This window comes from Leucoraja erinacea, unplaced genomic scaffold (assembly GCF_028641065.1).
Source record: "Leucoraja erinacea ecotype New England unplaced genomic scaffold, Leri_hhj_1 Leri_182S, whole genome shotgun sequence".
NCBI classification, from domain to species: domain Eukaryota; kingdom Metazoa; phylum Chordata; class Chondrichthyes; order Rajiformes; family Rajidae; genus Leucoraja; species Leucoraja erinaceus.
The window spans coordinates 128,357-151,813 of record NW_026576083.1 but is presented as its reverse complement, the minus strand read 5'-3'; the positions used below and the strand labels follow the sequence as shown (position 1 = coordinate 151,813).

The window sequence follows — 23,457 nt, the reverse complement described above, 5'->3', positions numbered from 1 at the left end:
ACTCAAGCATGAGTACTTATTTCTAAGGTGTACAGCCACCGGGGTACTCACCAGTCCCTGCCTCTGCCTCTGCCCGTTGCCCTTCCTAACTGTGACCCAGTTTTCTGTCTCCCGTGGTCTTGGAGTGACCACCTCCCTGTAACTCCTTTCTATGACCTCCTCGCTCTCCCTGAGCAGACAGAGGTCATCGAGTTGCTGTTCCAGGTTCCTAACACGGTCCCTTAGGAGCTCCATCTCGACACACCTTGCGCAGATGTGGACGTCTGGAGGGCACTCCGACTCCATGCTCACAGCTCCAGGTAAATCCTCCTCGCACCAACGGCTCCCCGGGCCTCTGTAGAAGCAAGCCCCGCGCTGTTTTTATACTCACAGCTCCAGGTAAGACCTCCTCTCGCCAACGGCTCCCCGGGCCTCTGTAGAAGCAAGCCCCGTGCTGTTTTTATACTCACAGCTCCAGGTAAGACCTCCTCTCGCCAACGGCTCCCCGGGCCTCTGTAGAAGCAAGCCCCGCGCTGTTTTTATACTCACAGCTCCAGGTAAGACCTCCTCTCGCCAACGGCTCCCCGGGCCTCTGTAGAAGCAAGCCCCGTGCTGTTTTTATACTCACAGCTCCAGGTAAGACCTCCTCTCGCCAACGGCTCCCCGGGCCTCTGTAGAAGCAAGCCCCGCGCTGTTTTTATACTCACAGCTCCAGGTAAGACCTCCTCTCGCCAACGGCTCCCCAGTATGATGAGGTTTAGAATTGAATTTTAACCGAATGAAAATCCTCTACTCAACATATTACAAAAAGTATTCAATTTTCTCTAAAGAAGAGATTAGAAAAATTCAAATAGAAATTGATATTGAGTAAAAAAGGGATAATAGAGAAACAACATAAAAAAACCTCACATATCTCAAACCTTTTGTACAGTATAAACATTTCAAAATGGAGATTTTACTAATGCTTTGCAATTAATTTCAACAGAATGCTATATGGCAAGCATAATCTCCAAGATAAAGATCGTAGATATTTCAAATTTGTCTGGATGCCTCAAATGTGGCAATTCAAAGCATTGCATAATGTGTTAAACTTCAGCTCCTAGATTGTTTACAGAACTGCTGAAACCAATATTAGCATTGTTAAGGGCTCAAGGCCATTTGATAATGGCTTATTTGGATGACATGTTATTGTGGGAGACACTGAAGTCAAGGCAACAAGCCTCAGTTTTAAAAGTTAAACTTACATTTCAATAACTGGGTTTTGTGATTCACCGAGAGAAATCCAGACTTTCACACAACAAAATAATTGATTACTTGGGGTTCTTGGGGTTCACTTTGCTTCATTTCCAGCTGTTCAGTTTGGACCACTGCATTATCAGCAGCTGCAGTGAGCAAAGATATCAGGATTGGGAAGATATGCTGGACATTTCAATAGGCCAATGCAACTAACTAACACAGCAATTGAGGATATAAAATGGTGGATTAAAAATGTGGATTACCCTTACAGGAAATTTCTGATTGAATCACCAGCTACCATTTTACAAACAGATGCAAGTGCACTGGGATGGGGAGCTGCGGATGCCGTCTCAAGCTGTCTATGGCCTGCTAAAACAGAGCAGACCAGGAATCTCGGGGTATAAATTGATTTTCAGCTTATCCTGCAGATCAAAGACTTTGTGTAGTTTCATATTTAAAATACTACATTGAGACTACCAAACATCTTAGAGGTGTAGAATCTGGATTATTCATCAGCCATAAAAGCCACAGAAAAAAGTGACAACACAAACAATTTCAAGATGGCTGAAGAAGGTGCTATTGGATGCAGGAATTGATACTGATAAATTTAAACCTCATTCCACCAGGGCGGCGGCAACATTGGCGGCCAAGGATTTGGACATTCCAATAGACCATATCCTTGCGGCTGCAGGTTGTGCAAATGAAAGGATGTTGCACCTGGTGTATTTGGTGGTACTATTTTGAATTCAGTATTAAATGTCTCTAGAGATTAAAATGGGACACATAATGTTTTACCATAAACTAAACGTGACTCCGAAGTAAAATAGTAAGATTAAATGAGAACTTACCAGTTTGAAGTTTGATCTTTATTTTATGAGGAGTTACGTGGAGGGACTACGTGCCCTCCGCTCCCACCCTAATAAGATCAAAGGTAAGTTAAATTGTATCACGAAGTTTACTATTATGCTTTGGAGGGTATCATCTTTGATTTCACACAGCTGCTTTGAAGTTTGAGGCGCATGGCCTACTACTTCACGTAGTTCCGCGACGTAACTCCGCATAAAATAAAGATCAAACTTCAAACTGTTTAAACTTTAAACTGTTCTCGTTTAATCTCACGATTCCACAGCATCTCTTATGGTGGAATTCATGCACACAGTGTGTGTTGTACGTGACTTGAAATTGAATGATATGGATTTCCTTTTGGCTTGTGTTTTTAAACATGTTTCTTTTTTGCGGACCTTTCAAATTTCAAGTCATTTTGGCGACTGTCGGTTATTTTCCGCGGTTGTCTTGTTGCCGTCTGATCATTGGTGAGTGAATCAACTTTCTAATTGGACTGTTACATATCACCAATGAGATACAGCGCTGCTTCACCAATCGTAAGCGCCAAACTGCAATCCCCCAGAAGCTATTAAAAGGGCGAGTGCGGTACGATTTCCTCATTCGTGTACAGTAATTAGTCGGAATGTCTGGACGAGGGAAAACCGGTGGAAAAGCTCGGACCAAACCCAAATCTCGCTCGTCCCGGGCCGGACTGCAGTTCCCGGTGGGCCGTGTTCACAGGCTTCTGAGGAAAGGTAACTATGCTAAGCGGGTGGGTGCTGGAGCCCCGGTATACATGGCTGCTGTGCTCGAGTATCTAACGGCTGAAATCCTGGAGCTGGCCGGTAACGCGGCCCGGGACAACAAGAAGACCCGCATCACCCCCAGACACCTACAGCTGGCTGTCCGCAACGACGAGGAGCTCAACAAGCTGATGGGAAAGGTGACCATCGCTCAGGGCGGGGTGCTGCCCAATATCCAGGCCGTGTTGTTGCCCAAGAAAACCAGCGCGGCCGCCAAAACCAAGTAATTTGGCGAAATATTTACGTAATGGTCCAAAGGCTCTTTTAAGAGCCACCCACAGTTTCTCTGGAAGAGCTCAGTGCCAGTTCACTTCAACCGTTCTTTGTTTATACTACAGACGAGTCTCCGTCTGGCTGCCGGTCTAAATCCCGCAGAGTAAAGACTATCTAACTGCGCACCAAGAGCTGCGTCTCAAACCCGAACCCTTCCCAGTTCCATTTTTCTTGGTCTTTTCTATTCAGCCCGTTCTTTAAACCTAGAAATATGGACGAGGGGACCCCCCCCCCCCCCCCCCCCCCCCCCCCCCCCCCCCCCCCCCCCCCCCCCCCCCCCCCCCCCCTAACTTCCAGTATGAAGCACCTACTCTCATTGGTACATGGACAATATTTACGTAATGATCCAAAGGCTCGTTTAAGATCCACCCAGTTTCTCTGGAAGAGCTCAGTAACGGTTCACTACAACCGTTCTGTGTTTATACCACGGCTGAGTTTCCATCTGGCTGTCCGTCTAAATCCCGCAGAGTAACGACTATCCATCCGCGTACGAAGAACTAAGTCTCAAATCCGAACACTTCCCAGTGCCATTTTTCTTAGAAATATGCCCCCACCCCCCGTACTTCCAGTATGAAGCGCTGCACTCATTGGTACATGGACAATACGTGCAGGAGTAGGCCCTTCGAGCCAGCAGAGCCGTTCAATGTGATCAACCACAATCAGTACCCCGTTCCTGTTTATCCCCAATACCCCTTGATTCAGCTAGCCCTAAGAAACAGACATACAAACATAGAAATTGGTGCAGGGGTAGGCCCTTCGAACCTGCACCGCCATTCATAGCTGATCAACTCAGTATCCTGTACCTGCTTTCTCTCCATACCCACTGATCCCTTTAGTCATATGGGCCACATCTAACTCCCTCTTAAATATAGCCAATGAACTGGCCTCAACTACCTTCTGTGGCAGAGAATTCCAGAGATTCGCCACTCTGTGTGAAAAATGTTTTTCTCATCTCGGTCCTAAAAGATTTCCCCCTTATCCTTAAACTGTGACCCCTTGTTCTGGACTTCCCCAACATCGGGAACAATCTTCCTGCATCTAGCCTTTCCAACCCCTTATGAATTGTGTAAGTTTCTATAAGATCCACCCTCAATCTTCTAAATTCTAGCGAGTACAAGCCAAGTCTATCCAGTCTTTCTTCATATGTAAGTCCTGACATCCCAGGAATCAGTCTGGTGAACCTTCTCTATGGCAAAAATGTATTTCCTCAGATTGGGAGACCAAAACTGTACGCAATACTCCAGGTGTGGTCTCATCAAGACCCTGTACAACTGCAGTAGAACCTCCCTGCTCCTATACTGAAATCCTTTTGCTATGAATGCTAACATACCATTCGCTTTCTTCACTGCCTGCTGCACCTGCATGCCAACTTTGAATAACTGGTGTACCATGGCACTCTGGTCTCGTTACATCTCCCCTTTTCCTAATCGGCCACCATTCAGATAATAGTTCAGATAACATCCACCAAACTATCCTCAAAACACCAGATCAAATGTGAGAGATGACCTGCTGCTTACAAAGCTATGCTGACTGTCCCTAATTAGCGCATTCCTTTCTAAAATGGGAATACATCCTATCCCAGAGAAGTCTTTTTTAGCTTTCTGAGAACAAGCGTGAGGCTCAATGTGGAATTATTCAACTTTCCCTCATAAACAATGGAACAGAATTGGCCACTCTCCAGTCCTCTGGTACCTCCAGTGGCTAGAGAAAATCTAAAGATCTTAATCAAGGTTCCTACAATCTCCTTTGTTGCCTCCCAATAACCAGGCACAAATCCCTTCAGGTTCTGTGGAATTATCCACCTCAATTCACTTTGAGCGCCCCATTACAAATATCTCCATCTGGGGTTGTACTGGTGTTTAACGGTGGTGAACAGTGCTGGGTATGTATGGGTCTGTGTGCTCACTGTCCTGAGAAATTATAGGCCTGTGTCCTTCTGATGAAGTAATTGGAGTTGTAAAGTCCACTTTCCTTATACAGTGCAATTTGTGGTGTTCGGGGCTGTATGTTAACTTGCAGAGCTGTGGTTTGTACACTCTCTGTCCTTGCAGTATAGATCTGGATGTTGCATTGTTCTGTGTCCATCAGACTAATGTACAGGCTCGTGATCGCTTGTATCTCGCCTTGTTGGGAGTTGTAAAAATCTCTGTCATCACAGTCAACACTCTCTTGTAAGGAGCTGTGGCTTCACAGTGCAACACCTTGTGTTGTAAAGGCCCGGGCCCCTCACAGAACACTGTTCCCAAGCTAGTTCTGTTGACCACTTTAGTTTGGATCCTATGGCTCTTACATGTTGGATCAGCCTTCCACGTGGCACCTTGTCGAGGCCTCTGTGAATCACATTTACTACACTTAGTTACCTTTGCAATATCTATATTACTAAAACTCTACTCTTCTTTGTGTGTATATCAGGGCAGGATTTACGTATAAGCTTGATAAGCTTAACCTGAGGGCCTCGAGATGGGTGGCTTTAAACTGAATAAGGGGGGTGGGGTGTCAAATGGGATAGTGGAGGATGGAGTTAAAGGGAAAAGGTTTCTTAAATGTGTGAGCGTAGAGACCGAGGGGTGTAAAATGAGGGTAGAAGCAATAGGTAGCAAGGTGAAAAGTAAAAGTGGCAGGCAGACAAAACCCGGGCAAAAATCAAAAAGGGCCACTTTTCGACATAATTGTATAAGGGGTAAGAGTGTTGTAAAAACAAGCCTGAAGGCTTTGTGTCTCAATGCAAGGAGCATTCGTAATAAGGTGGATGAGTTAAATGTGCAGATAGCTATTAATGACTATGATATAGTTGGGATCACGGAGACATGGCTCCAGGGTGACCAAGGCTGGGAGCTGAACATCCAGGGATATTCAATATTCAGGAGGGATAGAGAGAAAGGAAAAGGAGGTGGAGTAGCGTTACTGATTAGAGAGGAGATTAATGCCCTTCCATTCCAGCAATGGAAAGGAAGGACATTAGTTTGGAGGATGTGGAATCGGTATGGGTAGAGCTCCGAATCACTAAGGGGCAGAAAACGCTGGTGGGTGTTGTGTACAGGCCACCTAATAGTAGTAGTGAAGTTGGAGATGGTATCAAACAGGAAATTAGAAATGCGTGCGACAAAGGCAAAACAGTTATAATGGGGGACTTCAATCTATATATAGATTGGGTGAATCAAATTGGCAGGGATGCTGAGGAAGAGGATTTCTTGGAATGTATGCGGGATAGTTATCTAAATCAACATGTAGAGGAACCAACGAGAGAGCAGGCTATTTTAGACTGGGTATTGAGTAATGAGGAAGGGTTAGTTAGCAATCTTGTTGTGCATGCCCCCTTGGGCAACAGTGACCATAATATGGTTGAGTTCTTCATTAGAATGGAGAGTGACATTGTTAATTCAGAAACAATGGTTCTGAACTTAAAGAAAGGTAACTTTGAGGGTATGAGACGTGAATTGGCCAAGATTGACTGGCAATTAATTCTAAAAGGGTTGATGGTGGATATGCAATGGAAGACATTTAAAGACTGCATGGATGAACTACAAAAATTGTTCATCCAAGTTTGGCAAAAGAATAAATCAGGGAAGGTAGTACATCCATGGATAACAAGGGAAATCAGGGATAGTATCAAAGCGAAGGATGATGTGTACAAATTAGCCAGAAAAAGCAGCATACCAGAGGACTGGGAGAAATTCAGAGACCAGCAGAGGACAAAGGGCTTAATTAGGAAATGAAAAATAGATTATGAAAGAAAACTGGCAGGAAACATAAAAACTGACTGCAAACGTTTTTATAGATATGTGAAAAGAAAGAGATTAGTTAAAACAAATGTAGGTCCCTTGCAGTCAGAAACGGGTGAGTTGATCATGGGGAACAAGGATATGGCGGACCAATTGAATAACTACTTTGGTTCCGTCTTCACTAAGGAAGACATAAATAATTTGCCGGAAATAGCAGGGGACCGCGGGTCAAAGGAGTTGGAGGAATTGAGTGAAATCCAGGTTAGCCAGGAAGTGGTGTTGGGTAAATTGAATGGATTAAAGGCCGATAAATCCCCAGGACCAGATAGGCTGCATCCCAGAGTACTTAAGGAAGTAGCTCCAGAAACAGTGGATGCATTAGTAATAATCTTTCAAAACTCTTTAGATTCTGGAATAGATCCTGAGGATTGGCGGGTAGCAAACGTAACCCCACTTTTTAAGAAGGGAGGGGGAGAGAAAACGGGGAATTACAGACCAGTTAGTCTAACATCGGTAGTGGGGAAACTGCTAGAGTCAGTTATTAAAGATGGGACAGCAGCACATTTGGAAAGTGGTGAAATCATTGGACAAAGTCAGCATGGATTTATGAAAGGTAAATCATATCTGACGAATCTTATAGAATTTTTCGAGGATGTAACTAGTAGCGTGGATAGGGGAGAACCAGTTGATGTGGTGTATCTGGACTTCCAGAAGGCTTTCGACAAGGTCCCACATAAGAGATTAGTATGCAAACTTAAAGCACACGGCATTGGGGGTTCAGTATTGATGTGGATAGAGAACTGGCTGGCAAACAGGAAGCAAAGAGTGGGAGTAAACGGGTCCTTTTCACAATGGCAGGCGGTGACTAGTGGGGTACCGCAAGGCTCAGTGCTAGGACCCCAGCTATTTACAATATATATTAATGATCTGGATGAGGGAATTGAAGGCATTATCTCCAAGTTTGCGGATGACACGAAGCTGGGGGGCAGTGTTAGCTGTGGGGAGGATGCTAGGAGACTGCAAGGTGACTTGGATAGGCTGGGTGAGTGGGCAAATGTTTGGCAGATGCAGTATAATGTGGATAAGTGTGAGGTTATGCATTTTGGTGGCAAAAACAGGAAAGCAGACTATTATCTAAATGGTGGCCGACTAGGAAAAGGGGAGATGCAGCGAGACCTGGGTGTCATGGTACACCAGTCATTGAAAGTAGGCATGCAGGTGCAGCAGGCAGTGAAGAAAGCGAATGATATGTTAGCTTTCATAGCAAAAGGATTTGAGTATAGGAGCAGGGAGGTGCTACTGCAGTTGTACAGGGTCTTGGTGAGACCACACCTGGAGTATTGCGTACAGTTTTGGTCTCCAAATCTGAGGAAGGACATTCTTGCCATAGAGGGAGTGCAGAGAAGGTTCACCAGACTGATTCCTGGGATGTCAGGACTGTCTTATGAAGAAAGACTGGATAGACTTGGTTTATACTCTCTAGAATTTAGGAGACTGAGAGGGGATCTTATAGAAACTTACAAAATTCTTAAGGGGTTGGACAGGCTAGATGCAGGAAGATTGCTCCCGATGTTGGGGAAGTCCAGGACAAGGGGTCACAGCTTAAGGATAAGGGGGAAATCCTTTAAAACTGGGATGAGAAGAACTTTTTTCACACAGAGAGTGGTGAATCTCTGGAACTCTCTGCCACAGAAGGTAGTCGAGGCCAGTTCATTGGCTATATTTAAGAGGGAGTTAGATGTGGCCCTCGTTGCTAAGGGGATCAGAGGGTATGGAGAGAAGGCAGGTACGGGATACTGAGTTGGATGATCAGCCATGATCATATTGAATGGCGGTGCAGGCTCGAAGGGCCGAATGGCCTACTCCTGCACCTAATTTCTATGTCGCTATGTTTCTATGAGATCTAGGGGGGCCTCGCAGAGCCGGATTTACCACTAGGCTTCATAGGCTGAAGCCTAGGGCCTCGAAAACTAGGCGGCCACCGGCCAAGCAAGGACACCTGCCGTTCAACTCTGGTCGGCCCCCCTCTCTCTCTCTCTCTGTCTGTCAATCTCCGTCTCCACCCGCCATCCGTATCCATGTCCGGGCCGCCAGGTCTCCACTCTCCCCTCGCTTCACATCCGCGATAGATTAGCAGTGGGGAAAAAAATGGAAGATACTGTAATTAATGTTAGCTGCCTGAAAAAGGCCAGCTAACATCATCAGAGACACACACTCATCTCACCACTGCCATCGGGAAGAAGGTACAGGAGCCTGAGAACGAACGTCCAGGTTCAGAAACAGCTGCTTCCCTACAACCATCAGGCTATTAAACGCTAAAACATCATTAGTTATGAAATCCAATAAAATATTATTATTATTATTACACTGTTATAGTTTTTTTTTTAATTTTGTTATATTATTTATTATGATTACATATTGTGTTGTGCTGCAGCAAGTAAGAATTTCATTGGTCTATCTGGGACATATGACAATAAAACACTCTTGACTTAATTCCATAGCATCTCTTATGGTGGAAATCATGCACACAGTTTGTGTTGTATGTGTAGGTATGTTACAAAACTTACTTTCAGCGGAGCCGCAGTTGCGAAAATGTGATTATGTTAATATACGTACCGGCAGTATTTTTCCTGCCGATATGGGGTTCAAATTCACTGCAAACGCAACGTTCCAAAAGATCGCGTTCCACAAAATACCACTCGCAAGATGATTTAAATAGCCATTAATTTATGGGAATTAAACACTAAATTCCTTCCATTTGTCCTTTAAATTTATGACTATCTATCTTCTTTATATATATAAAACTCAAATCAGTCCGCCTGCCGCCGTACGGCGTCCGCCGCGTTTCTTCCTTTGATGCTCCGCAACTCCGAAACCGGACGCAGGATCGCCGACGTCTTTTCCATTTCGGTAGAGATTTCGCTTTTCTTTCTAAGTATCCGCTCCTCGTTACATTTCGTCGAGTTTAAGTACGCTTTTTTAATCAAATCCTACACCCCCCCCCTCCCCCACCACCTCGATATTTCAAAAAGAAACTGGATTCTAACCCACACAAGCAGCCTCCTGTGAACGTTCCATCGTGTGATGTCACAATGCCCAATGCCCAAATACATTGTTGCCATAGAGAACGCTCAGCGATTATTCAAATTCTTCACTAACTGTCATTTCTGATTTTGCTTGTGAAGTGAAAAGTCCTGAATTGCATTTGTCTGATGCAGGAAGATTGTTCCAGATGTTGGGGAAGTCCAGGACACGCGGGACACAGTTTAAGGATAAAGGGGAAATCCTTTAGTACTGAGATGAGGGAAACATTTTTCACACAGATAGTGGTGAGTATCTGGAACTCTCTGCCACAGAAGGTAGTTGAGGCCAGTTCATTGGCTATATTTAAGAGGGAGTTAGATGTGGCCCTTGTGGCTAAAGGGATCAGGGGGTATGGAGAGGGGGGGAGCTGTGAGGAGGATGCTAGGAGACTGCAAGGTGACTTGGATAGGCTGGGTGAGTGGGCAAATGTTTGGCAGATGCAGTATAATGTGGATAAATGTGATGTTATCCATTTTGGTGACAAAAACGGGAAAGCAGACTATTATCTAAATGGTGGCCGATTGGGAAAGGGGGAGATGCAGCGAGACCTGGGTGTCATGGTACACCAGTCATTGAAGGTAGGCATGCAGGTGCAGCAGGCAGTAAAGAAAGCGAATAGTATGTTAGCTTTCATTGCAAAAGGATTTGAGTATAGGAGCAGGAAGGTTCTACTGCAGTTGTACAGGGTTTTGGTGAGACGACACCTGGAGTATTGCGTACAGTTTTGGTCTCCAAATCTGAGGAATGACATTATTGCCATAGAGGGAGTGCAGAGAAGGTTCACCAGATTGATTCCTGGGATGTCAGGACTGTCTTATGAAGAAAGACTGGATAGACTTGGTTTATACTCTCTAGAATTTAAGAGACTGAGAGGGGATCTTATAGAAACTTACAAAATTCTTAAGGGGTTGGACAGGCTAGATGCAGGAAGATTGTTCCCGATGTTAGGGAAGTCCAGGACAAGGGGTCACAGCTTAAGGATAAGGGGGAAATCCTTTAAAACCGAGATGAGAAGAACTTTTTTCGAACAGAGAGTGGTGAATCTCTGGAACTCTCTGCCACAGAGAGTAATTGAGGCCAGTTCATTGGCTATATTTAAGAGGGAGTTAGATGTGGCCCTTGTGGCTAAGGGGATCAGGGGGTATGGAGAGAAGGCAGGTACGGGATACTGAGTTGGATGATCAGCCATGATCATTTTTAAATGGCGGTGCAGGCTCGAAGGGCCGAATGGCCTGCTCCTGCACCTAATTTCTATGTTTCTATGTTTCTATCAGCCGTGATCATATTGAATGGAGAATGGTGCGGGCTCGAAGGGCCGAATGGCCTACTACTGCACTTAATTTTTATGTTTCTATGTGTCCCTCTCCTCACCCCTCTCCCTCTGCCACCCATCTCTCTCCCCCCCTCCCCCACATCTCTCTCGCCCCATCCCCCTCTCTCACCCCCTACCCCGCTTTCCTTTCCCTCCCAAATCTGTCATGTTTCCTCCTCCTCCTCTCCCCTCCCTCCCCTCTTCTCACCCCCCCCCCCCCCTCCCCCCACCTGTGAGTTTGGGGGGTGGTTAATTTGAGTGTGATGCCGCAGCCCCTACTCCCCCTCCCCACCCCCCCCCCCCCCCCCCCCGCAAACGCTGTTGGGGAAACAGACCCAACGGGTCTGCACTTGGTCTAGTTAATATATAAAACTCAAATCAGTCCGCCTGCCGCCGTACGGCGTCCGCCGCGATTCTTCCTTTGACGCTCCGCAACTCCGAAACCGCCGACGTCTTTTCCATTTCGGTAGAGATTTCCGTCTCTACCCCTAAAGGATACCCCCCTCTCCTCCTCCCTCCCCACTCTTTCCCCTCTTTCCCCCCACCCCTCTCCCCATCCCCCCTCCCCCAAAGCTCTCTCCCCATCCCTCACCCCCTACCCCGCTCTCCTTTCCCTCCCAAATCTATCCCGTTTCCTCCTCCTCCCTCCCCTCTTCTCACCCCCCCCCCCGCAAACGCCGTTGGGGAAACAGACCATAGAGGGAGTACAGAGAAGGTTCAACAGACTGATTCCTGGGATGTCAGGACTTTCAAATGAAGAAAGACTGGATAGACTTGGCTTGTACTCGCTAGATTTTAGAAGATTGAGGGGGGATCTTATAGAAACTTACAAAATTCTTAAGGGGTTGGACAGGCTAGATGCAGGAAGATTGTTCCAGATGTTGGGGAAGTCCAGAACAGGGGGTCACAGTTTAAGGATAAGGGGGAAATCCTTTATGACCGAGATGAGAAAAACATTTTTCACACAGAGAGTGGTGAATCTCTGGAATTCTCTGCCACAGAAGGTAGTTGAGGCAAGTTCATTGGCTATATTTAAGAGGGAGTTAGATGTGGCCCTTGTGGCTAAAGGGATCAGGGGGTATGGAGAGAAGGCAGGTACAGGATACTGAGTTGGATGATCATCCTTGATCATATTGAATGGTGGTGCAGGCTCGAAGGGCCGAATGGCCTACTCCTGCACTTAATTTCTGTTTCCCTCTCCTCACCCCTCTTTCTCTCCTCACCCCTCTCCCTCACCCCTCTCCCTCACCCCCCTTCCCTCTCTACCCCACCCCCTTCCCTCTCTCCACCCGCCCCCTTCCCCTACCCCTCTCCTCCTCCCTCTCACTCCCCACTCTTTCCCATCTCTCCCTCCACCCCTCTCCCCCTCCTCCCCTCCCTCCCCATCCCCCCTCCCCCACATCTCTCTCCCCATCCCCCTCTCTCACCCCCTACCCCGCTCTCCTTTCCCTCCCAAATCTGTCATGTTTCCTCCTCCTCCTCTCCCCTCCCTCCCCTCTTCTCACCCCCCCTCCCCCCAGCTGTGAGTTTGGGGGTGGTTAATTTGAGTGTGATGCCGCAGCCCCTACTCCCCACCCCCCCCACCCGCAAACGCTGTTGGGGAAACAGACCCAACGGGTCTGCACTTGGTCTAGTTATATATTAAAACTGTGTGGCTGCCGCCTGCCGCCTGGCATCCGGCTGCCTTTTGATTCGCTGCTCCTTCCTATTAGCTTCCAACACACTTCAAAACAAAGTTGCAAGACAGGAACACTCTGAACTTTTCAGCTCAATGGGATATCACAGCAAGTGCTTCAACAGGAGGGGGAGGGCCAATTGGTATTGCAATTACAGGAGGGGGAGGTGAAATTGAATTTTTTTTTAATCCACTGCTGAGGGAGGCAGGGGAGTGCTGGAATCTTACATTTGGGAACGGGTTCAGTTCCGTTGGAGGAGACGGGTGCATGGTGGAATATTGGGTTGGGGGATCACACCATTGGGGGATCAGACCCATCGGGTCTGCACTTGGTCTAGTGTGATTTAAAAATCATTTTATATTGTGGACACTGTGAATGTTATTTTGATGCTTAGACCATTTAAAAATGTTAACCTTTTCTTAAGAAATGGATAGATGTTTAGATCTAGTAATTGAATTTTGTAATTAGCTACAATTAGGTAACTAACTAATTATATGCTTTAATTTCAGGTCATCCATGTAAGATTGTTTCATATTTGTTTCAGAATGCGTCAATCTATAATAACTGAACATTTTCAATTTTCTTAATTTTTAAGAAAAAAATGGGCTTTTTACTGTCCTTGATCACAGCTTTTGAATTAATAGAGAATAGGGAACAAGATGCTAATTTCCGAATATGAAAATGGCCATAACATTTTTAATACTGAAGATATGAAAGTGATTTAGATGTCAAATTAAACTTATTTTTATGTTTTATCAGATGGGATAAATTGCAAACTTGATTTTTAAAATCTCAAAATTTTGTAACATTGCTAGTATGTGAGTTGAAATTGAAATTGAAATTAATTGAAATGGATTTTCTTTTGGCTTGTGTTTTTAAACATGTTTCTTTTTGGCGGACCTTTCAAATTTCAAGTCATTTTGGCGACTGTCGGTTATTTTCCGCGGTTGTCTTGTTGCCGTCTGATCATTGGAGAGTGAATCAACTTTCTAATTGGACTATTACATATCACCAACGGGATACAGCGCTGCTTCACCAATCGTAAGCGCCAAACTGCAATCCCCCAGAAGCTATTAAAAGGGCGAGTGCGGTAGGATTTCGTCATTCGTGTATAATAATTAATCGGAATGTCTGGACGAGGGAAAACCGGTGGCAAAGCTCGGACCAAACCCAAATCTCGCTCGTCCCGGGCCGGACTGCAGTTCCCGGTGGGCCGTGTTCACAGGCTTCTGAGGAAAGGTAACTATGCTAAGCGGGTGGGTGCTGGAGCCCCGGTATACATGGCTGCTGTGCTCGAGTATCTAACGGCTGAAATCCTGGAGCTGGCCGGTAACGCGGCCCGGGACAACAAGAAGACCCGCATCACCCCCAGACACTTACAGTTGGCTGTCCGCAACGACGAGGAGCTCAACAAGCTGATGGGAAAGGTGACCATCGCTCAGGGCGGGGTGCTGCCCAATATCCAGGCCGTGTTGTTGCCCAAGAAAACCAGCGCGACCACCAAAACCAAGTAATTTGACGAAATATTTACGTAACGATCCAAAGGCTCTTTTAAGAGCCACCCACAGTTTCTCTGGAAGAGCTCAGTACCAGTTCACTACAACCGTTCTTTGTTTATACTACAGACGAGTCTCCGCCTGGCTGCCGGTCTAAATCCCGCAGAGTAAAGACTAGCTAACTGCGCACCAAGAGCTGCGTCTCAAACCCGAACCCTCCCAGTTCCATTTTTCTTAGTCTTTTCTATTCAGCCCGTTCTTTAAACCTAGAAATATGGACGAGGGGACCCCCCCCGCACTTCCAGTATGAAACACCTGCTCTCATTGGTACATGGACAATAGGTGCAGGAGTAGGCTCATCGAGCCAGCAGCGCCGTTCATGGCTGATCATCCACAATCAGTACCCCTTTCCTGTTTATCCCCACACCCCTTGATTCCGCTAGCCCTAAGAACTCTATCTAACTCTTTTAAATGCACCCAGTGAATCGGCCTCCACTACCCTCGGAGGCAGAGACTTTCACAAATTCACAACTCTCTGGGTGAAGACGTATTTGCTCATCTCAGTTTTAAATGGCATCCCCCTTATTCCTAAATTGTGGCCCGATTCTGTACTCCTCCAACATCGGTAACATGTTTCCTGCATCTGGCGTGTCAAATCCCTTAATAATTTGTTTATAAGATATCCTCTCATCCTTCTAAATTCTAGTGAATACAAGCCCAGTCGCTCCATTCTTTCATCGTGTGACACTCCTGCCATCCGGGTGAGGGGAGCAGCCCATTCAGAGAGTGGCTTCTTGCACCAAGGAACAGGCGGCAACAAGAAACCAACGGTCAGTCCCCAAAAATGAGCTGAAGCTTGAAAAGTCCGCCAATTTGTTTTTTCAAGAATATTGTATTTGTTTTGGGAAATTATAATCTCAGATCTTGGATTCCTCATTTCGCCCGTCACATGTTCCCGATCCATTAACAAGAGAAACGGGGTGAATTAATTATCCGACATGAGAGATTCTGCGAATTTAGTTTTACATACATTTCATATTAACTGGTAAACAATGGGACAAACGCGTTTCACTGAACAGAACCCTATGATCTTTGAACATAACGGGCGGGTTTCTGTGTAAACAACATTATGTTATGGTTGAAGATAGACACAATCTTCTGGAGTAACTCAGCGGGGCAGGCAGCATCGCTGAAGAGAAAGAATGGGTCGAGACCCTTCTTCAGAGCAGTCGGTTCACTGCTCACAAACCGTGAAGGGTGCGAGGCTGGCGACAGGACTGTAAACCTGTTGTGATCTCAGTAAAAGCGGGATGTTAGAAATTTACAATATGGCCGCGGTTTGATCAACCGAAACATCATTTAAAATATTGTACTTGCCGATGCAAAAGTCCCCATACTATTCTATGTCGAAATAATGCTACAACTCTTTCAGTGAGATTGTGGGTGGCCCTTAAAATAGCCGTTGGGTTTTCGGTTCATCATGATTGAGAATCTTTACTTCGAGCTGGTATACTTGGTCACCGTCTTTGTCCCTTCCGACACGGCGTGCTTGGCCAGCTCCCCGTGCAGCAGCAGGCACACGGCGGTCTGGATCAAAGATCTTATAGCTATAAGATCTTTGGTCTGGATCTCCCGGGAGCTGATGGTCGACCGCTCTTTGACTGACAGTGCCGGGGAGGAGGATCCGCTGCCCAGAGTCATCACTTCTCTCCTTGGAACAATGGAGGTGGCGACGAGGATGTCACGCAGGAGCCAGGCTGGGGAAAGACGGCAGATGGGCCTTTCCTTCAGGCCAGTTCCGGTGGGACTGGACAAATCAAAGATCTTTAAGATTTTAAGAAATTAATGATATTGTATCTTGGCGACAAAGTGCTGGATTGAAAGGCACGTTCTCAGTTCGACAACAGGACAGCCGTCACCACACATGGAATACCAGAGACAATTCACTCTCAATCCTTGTCCATGTTCTGAGACGCTATATCTTGAAAACAGGAGACTTGGCTTAGCAGGAAAATCAGAGCAATTTTCGAAGACATGGATTCCATTCATTGATTCCTTACAAGGATAGTATGGTGCAACACAACTTCTGAATTAAACCGACTTACGGACTGGGTGATGGATGGGGAGAGAAATGAAGCAGGTATATCATCTCTTTTTGTTTTTTGTCTGTTTTTGTCTTTTTATTTCTTTACGTTTTTCCTATTTCTTTTACTTGTCAGGTTGGATGGGGAATGTCAATGCACAGCTATTTTCAGGTCCAGAGATGTTCGATCAGGTTCAAGTCCGGGCTCTGGCTCGGCAACTCAAGGACATTCACAAACTTGTCACGAAGCCACTCCTGCCTTGTCTTGGCTGTGTGCTTAGGGTCGTTGTCCTGTTGGAAGATGAACCCCTGCCCCAATATGAGGTCCCGAAAGCTTTGGAGCAGGTTTTCATCAAGGATCTCTTTGTACTCTGTTCATCTTTCCCTCGATCCTGACTAGTCTCCCAGTTCCTGTCGCTGAAAAACATCCCCACAGCAGGATGCTACCACCACCATGCTTCACTGTAGGTATGGTATTGGCCAGGTGATGAGCGGTGCCTGGTTTCCTCCAGACGTGACATTTGGCATTCAGGCCAAAGAGTTCAATCTTGGTTTCATCAGACCAGAGAATCTTGTTTCCCATGGTCTGAGTCCTTTAGCTGCCTTTTGGCAAACTCTAAGCGGGCCGCAATGTTCCTTTTACTGAAGAGTGGCTTCCGTCTGGCTAATCATAAAGGCCTGATCGGTGGAATGCTGTAGATATAGTTATCCTTCTGGAAGGTCTGCCTATATCCACAGAGGAATTCTGAAGCTCTGTCAGAGTGACCATCGGGTTCTTGGTCACCTCCCTGACCAAGGCCCTTCTCCCCCGATTGCTCAGTTTGGACGGGCGGACAGCTCTATGAAGAGTTCTGGTGGTTCCAAAGTTCTTCCATTAAAGAATGACGGAGGCCACTGTGCTCTTCAGGACGTGCAATGCTGCAAAAATTGTTTTATACCCTTCCCCAGGTCTGTGTCTCAACACAATCCTGTCTCGGATGTCTACGGACAATTTTGCTCAATTTTGAGTGTCATAGCAAAGGGTCTGAATACTTATGTAAATGTGATATTTCAGTTATTTATTTTTAATTACTTTGCAAGAATTTCTAAGCACCTGTTTTCGTTTATTCATTCTGGGGTATTGTGTGTAGATTGATAAAACATTTTTAACTTTAATCCATTTTAAAATAAGGCTGTAACGTAACAAAAGGTGGAAAAAGTGAAGGGTCTGAATACTTTCTGAATGCACTGTGAATGACCAATGTGCCATCCACCTTCCTGTTCACTTACTGCACCAGCATGCTGCCTCTCAGTACAAGGACACTCAGATCATGGCGAGCATCCAAGGTACTCGATCTCTCCCGGTTTACGTTGTCGATCAAAGTGGATCATTGCATTGTTCCAGATTATATTCCATCATCCATGTTCTGCCCACTCTCTCACCCTGTCTGTATCTCCCCACTCTTCACATCCTCCTCCTCCTCACTGCTCACAAACCCATCCAGCCTCGATTTCCTTCACCTGTTCACAGAGCCTCCACACTCTGGCGCTGGTTAATTCCAAAGGATCAGTGCATCCTTTGTGAAGAATGTCCTCTAGTTTTAGACTTCCGTACCTTGGGATAAAGAATGTGAACATTCAGCTAATCTACACCACATGTGATTTTGTTTACCACTTTCAGGTCACCCCTCAATCTCTCAAACTCCAGTGAAAAAAAATCCCCGCCCATCCTGCTCCTGCTTATAACTCAAGTATTACAGACCTACAAACAACCAAAACTGGGGAGGCTCTTGAGGGCTGAAATCCCGGTACCAACATAGAACAGTACCAGTGGGACACGCTTGTTTTGTACACAATGACAGATAACTGCCATATGACTTACGCACTGCATGGTAGGCTGCTGTGGAAGTTGGATTGTATGGGATCCACAAGGAGCTAGCTGACTGAATAAGGAATTAGCTTCAGTGAATGAAGCAGAGGGTGATGGTGAAAGGTTGTGATCTGACTGGAGGCCTGTGATAAGTTGTGCAGAATGTTGGTGAGACTGCATTTGGAGTTTTGTGTCAGTTTTGGTCACCCTGTCACAGGAAGAATACTATTAAGCTGGAAAGAGTGCCGGGAGGTTTTGCATGAGTATTGACTTCTCTAACTTCAAGTAACCCTTGCTTTCCCACTATCCCCCCCACCCCCACCTGAGTTATCCAACCAATCTGAGTCCTCCTGATAAAAAAATTATCTTTGTATGCCTTGTTGTCACCATTCCCACGCTAACAATGATCTATTCTACATTTTCCTTGAGCTCTGTCCCCCTTGATCTCTTATTTTCTGACCTTACCCTTCCATTTCTCTGTGGAGAAATATCTCTGTGGCCGTGGAGAAAGCGAATGGTATGTTAGCATTCATAGCAAAAGGATTTGAGTATAGGAGCAGGGAGGTTCTACTGCAGTTGTACAGGGTCTTGGTGAGACCACACCTGGAGTATTGCGTACAGACAGAGGCCCAGGAGCCGTTACAGAGGGAGGAGCGACCTGCGTGTGGTGAGTGTAAAAACCCATCGCGGGGCTTGTTTCAACAGAGGCCCAGGAGCCGTTACAGAGGGAGGAGCGACCTGCGTGTGGTGAGTGTAAAAACCCATCGCGGGGCTTGTCTCAACAGAGGCCCAGGAGCCGTTACAGAGGGAGGAGCGACCTGCGTGTGGTGAGTGTAAAAACCCATCGCGGGGCTTGTCTCAACAGAGGGGGCTTGTCTCAACAGAGGCCCAGGAGCCGCTACAGGGGGAGGAACCAAAATCTGCAACGTTCCATTCGCAGATCACACCTCAAATTAAGGGAAGCCTCTGATTGGTCGAACGGACCAGAGGAAGCAGCTGATTGGCTTGTATCCCGGGTAAGGCTTTATTGTATTTGGATAAGGGGGAGAATGAGGGCCAGGGCAGGTTACTGTTCTGGATGTCAGATGTGGGAGGTCATGGAGTCTGAGTGCCCTCCAGACGTCCACATCTGCGCAAGGTGCGTCGAGATGCGGCTCCTAAGGGACCGTGTCAGGAACCTGGAACAGCAACTCGATGACCTCTGTCTGCTCAGGGAGAGCGAGGAGGTCATAGAAAGGAGTTACAGGGAGGTGGTCACTCCAAGACCACGGGAGACAGAAAACTGGGTCACAGTTAGGAAGGGCAATGGGCAGAGGCAGGGACTGGTGAGTACCCCGGTGGCTGTACACCTTGAAAATAAGTACACATGCTTGAGTAAGGGTGGGGGAGACAGCCTACCTGGGGGCAGCGACAGCGGCCAGGCCTCTGGCACAAAGACCGGTCCTGTTGCTCAGAAGGGTAAGGAAAAGAAGGGGAGGGCAATTGTAATAGGGGACTATAGTCAGGGGGTCGGATAGGCGATTCTGTGGACGCAGACAGGAGACCCGGATGGTAGTTTGCCTCCCTGGTGCCAGGGTCAGGGATGTGTCTGAACGGGTCCAAGAAATCCTGAAATGGGAGGGAGAGGAGCCTGAGGTTGTGGTACATATAGGTACCAACGACATAGGTAAAAAAAGAGAAGAGGTCCTGAAAGAAGAATTTAGGGAGTTAGGTAGAGAGTTAAGGAGATGGACTGCAAAGGTAACAATCTCAGGATTACTGCCTGTGCCACGCGACAGTGATAGTAAGAATGGAGCGAGGTGGAGGATAAATGAGTGGATGAGGGACTGGTGCAGTGGGTATGGATTCAAGTTTCTGGATCATTGGAACCTCTTTTGGGGAAGGTGCGACCTGTACAGAAAGGACGGGTTGCACTTGAACTCAAGGGGACCAATATCCTGGTGGGGAGATTTGCAAAGGCTACTGGGGAGACTTTAAACTAGTATGGTTGGGGGGAGGGACTCAAATTGGGAAAGCTAGCAGTCAGTGTGTGAAGCAGGAGGCAGAGAATGGTAACACTGACCCAAAATGTAGGGGAGAGAGAAGAAAAAGACAATAAACAGAATAAGAGAGGGTGGGTTTCTTAAATGTGTATATTTTAATGCTAGGAGCATTGTAAGAAAGGTGGATGAGCTTAGAGTCTGGATTGACACCTGGAAGTATGATGTGGCGATCAGTGAAACATGGTTGCAGGAGGGCTGTGATTGGAAACTAAATATTCCAGGATTTCGTTGCTTCAGGTGTGATAGAATTGGGGGACAAGAGGTGGAGGTGTTGCATTGCTTATCAGGGAAGATATTACAGCAGTGCTTTGTAGGATAGATTAGAGGGCTCGTCTAGGGAGGCTATTTGGGTGGAACTGAGAAATGGGAAAGGGGTAGCAACACTTATAGGGGTGTATTATAGACCGCCAAATGGGGAGCGAGAATTGGAAGAGCAAATATGTAAGGAGATTGCAGATATTAGTACAGGTGCACAACCTTTTATCCGAAAGCCTTGGGACCAGCCACTTTTCGTAATTCAGAATTTGTCGGTCTTCGGAATGGAAATTTTTTAGCGTAGATTTTAATGGCTGGCTCAGTGGTAGAGTGTTTCGGCTCATATCCGCAAGGTTGCGAGTTTGCGCCTTGATCCCGGCAGTTACTCGGTCGCGAGTTTGAGTCTTCAATGTCGTTTTTTCTTGCAGAATTAATGTTTGTATGAAATGCAGTGTAGGAGAGGTGTACTGACTGTGTGGGCAGAACTTTGGAAGTGATTGCCCACCAGTCTAAAAAGCCGCTGTGTCTCCCCTGTCCCTGGGAAAGCAGGGGGCGATCAAACAGCACAATACCCCCCTCCCCCCTCCAACTCCAGAGGAATCCGCTCCCCGATGGGCCGCTACGGCGACAAGTGGCAGTTTGCCCACAGCCCGAGCTGCGCCACCCCAAGAACACTTGCACACCATCAGCTTCTGCCCCTACGTGTTCCTCTGGAGTTGGAGTAAATGGCTGGGCTGGAGTTGCTGCTGGCTGTGGGTCTCTGGGATCTCCGTGCTTGCAGTGGGCCTGGGGGTGCGCTGTCCCGTTGGTCCTGACGTAAATCGGCCACCCCCCTGGACTGGAGCTGAGACTAGCAAACTGTACCGCCCTTGCCCCCTCCCTCTGCAACTGCAAACAACCACACTCTCCGGCAAGGGCGGTACAGTTCCCGGAGGGTAGCAGGTGGCCGGAGACGTCAGGACCAACAGGAACCCGCTCCCCGATGGGCCCGAACGGCCCAGAGGAAGCAGCTGATTGGCTTGTATCCCGGGTAAGGTTCCTTGTATTGTATTTGGGGGCTGGGCTGAATGAGGGCCAGGGCAGTTTACTGTTCTGGATGTCAGACGTGCTTGTCATGGGTCCGAGTGCCCTGTCGACGTCCACATCTGTCCGCACGTCTCCGGTGGGCACTGGCCTGCTGCGTGTCAGGAACCTGGAACAGCAACTCGATGACCTCTGTCTGCTCAGGGAGAGCGAGGAGGTCATAGAAAGGAGTTACAGGGAGGTGGTCACTCCAAGACCCGGGGAGACAGAAAACTGGGTCACAGTTAGGAAGGGCAATGGGCAGAGGAAGGGACTGGTGAGTACCCCGGTGGCTGTACACCTTGAAATAAGTACTCATGCTTGAGTAAGGGGGGGGGAGACAGCCTACCTGGGGGCAGCGACAGCGGTGGGGGCCTTTGGCACAAAGACCGGTCCTGTTGCTCAGAATATTGGAAAAGAATTAAGGAGGGCAATTGTATAGGGGGACTCTATAGTCAGGTGGGGGATAGGCGATTCTGTGGACGCAGACAGGAGACCCGAATGGTAGTTTGCCTCCCTGGTGCCAGGGTCAGGGATGTGTCTGAACAGGTCCAAGAAATCCTGAAATAGGAGGGAGATCAGCCTGAGGTTGTGGTACATATAGGTACCAACGACATAGGAAAAAAAAAACCAGAAGAGATCCTGGAAGAAGAATTTAGGGAGTTAGGTAGAGAGTTAAGGAGAAGGACCCCAAGGTAACAATCTCAGGAATACTGCCCTTGCACACACCATCAGCTTCTGCCCATATGGAGCGAGCGAGGTGTTCCTCTGGTGGATGGAACTGGGGCAGTGGGTATGGAGTTGCTGATCTGGGATCTCAAGTTGGGGCAGTGGGACCTGTACAGGGGGTCGGTATTGCACTTGAACTCCTGACCGTCTCAGAAAGGACGTGACTGGACCACTATGCTGCGGGGAGATTTGCATCGCTACTGGGGAGACAGTTTAAACTAGTATGGTTGGGGGGAGGGACTCAAATTGGGAAAGCTAGCAGTCAGTGTGTGAGGCAGGGGGCAGAGAATGGTAGCACTCTGACCCAAAATGTAGGGGAGAGAGAAAAAAAGAAAATGAAACAGAGAATAAGAGAGGGTGGTTTCTTAAATGTTAAATTTTAATGCTAGGAGCATTGAAGAAAGGTGGATGAGCTTAGAGTCTGGATTGACACCTGGAAGTATGATGTTGTGGCGATCAGTGAAACATGGTTACAGGAGGGCTGTGATTGGAAACTAAATATTCCAGGATTTGTTGCTTCAGGTGTGATAGAATTGGAGGGGCAAGAGGTGGAGATGTTGCATTGCTTATCAGGGAAGATATTACAGCAGTGCTTTGGCAGGATAGATTAGAGGGCTCGTCTAGGGAGGCTATTTGGGGGGGACGGAGAAATGGGAAAGGGGTAGGAACACTTAGGGGGGTGGATTATAGACCGCCAAATGGGGAGGGAGAATTGGAAGAGCAAATATGTAAGGAGATTGCAGATATTAGTAGTAAGCACAAGGTAGTGATTGTGGGAGATTTCAATTTTCCACACATAGACTGGGAAACACATTCTGTAAATGGGCTGGATGGGTTGGAGTTTGTAAAATGTGTGCAGGATAGTTTTTTGCAGCAATACATAGAAGTACCTACTAGAGAAGGGGCGGTGCTGGACCTCCTGTTAGGAAATGAGATGGGTCAGGTGGCAGAGGTATGCGTTGGGGAACAGTTCGGGTCCAGTGATCACAATACCATTAGTTTCAATATAATTATGGAGAGGGACAGAACTG

General features: G+C 47.1%; 1 protein-coding gene across 2 annotated transcripts; it reads left to right on the top strand.

The window, feature by feature from the left end:
• The first annotated feature begins 2,384 nt into the window (after positions 1 to 2,384).
• LOC129716186 (histone H2A-like) lies at positions 2,385 to 19,200 on the top strand. Of its 2 annotated transcripts, XM_055666056.1 has the most exons (4): positions 2,385 to 3,066; positions 5,631 to 5,648; positions 14,037 to 16,546; positions 18,964 to 19,200. In XM_055666056.1, exons 1-3 carry the CDS (start codon positions 2,684 to 2,686, stop codon positions 14,422 to 14,424), a joined length of 789 nt encoding a protein of 262 aa, XP_055522031.1. In that variant the 5' UTR covers positions 2,385 to 2,683; the 3' UTR covers positions 14,425 to 16,546; positions 18,964 to 19,200. The 2 variants fall into 2 exon arrangements, with proteins under 2 accessions (XP_055522031.1, XP_055522030.1); XM_055666055.1 differs by lacking the exons at positions 2,385 to 3,066; positions 5,631 to 5,648 and having other exon boundaries at positions 13,723 to 16,546; positions 19,044 to 19,170.
• The last annotated feature ends 4,257 nt before the right edge of the window (positions 19,201 to 23,457 follow it).

Excerpts from the sequence above, each read along its gene's own strand:
- LOC129716186 (XM_055666056.1), top strand. The coding sequence starts at position 2,684 with ATGTCTGGACGAGGGAAAACCGGTGGAAAAGCTCGGACCAAACCCAAA.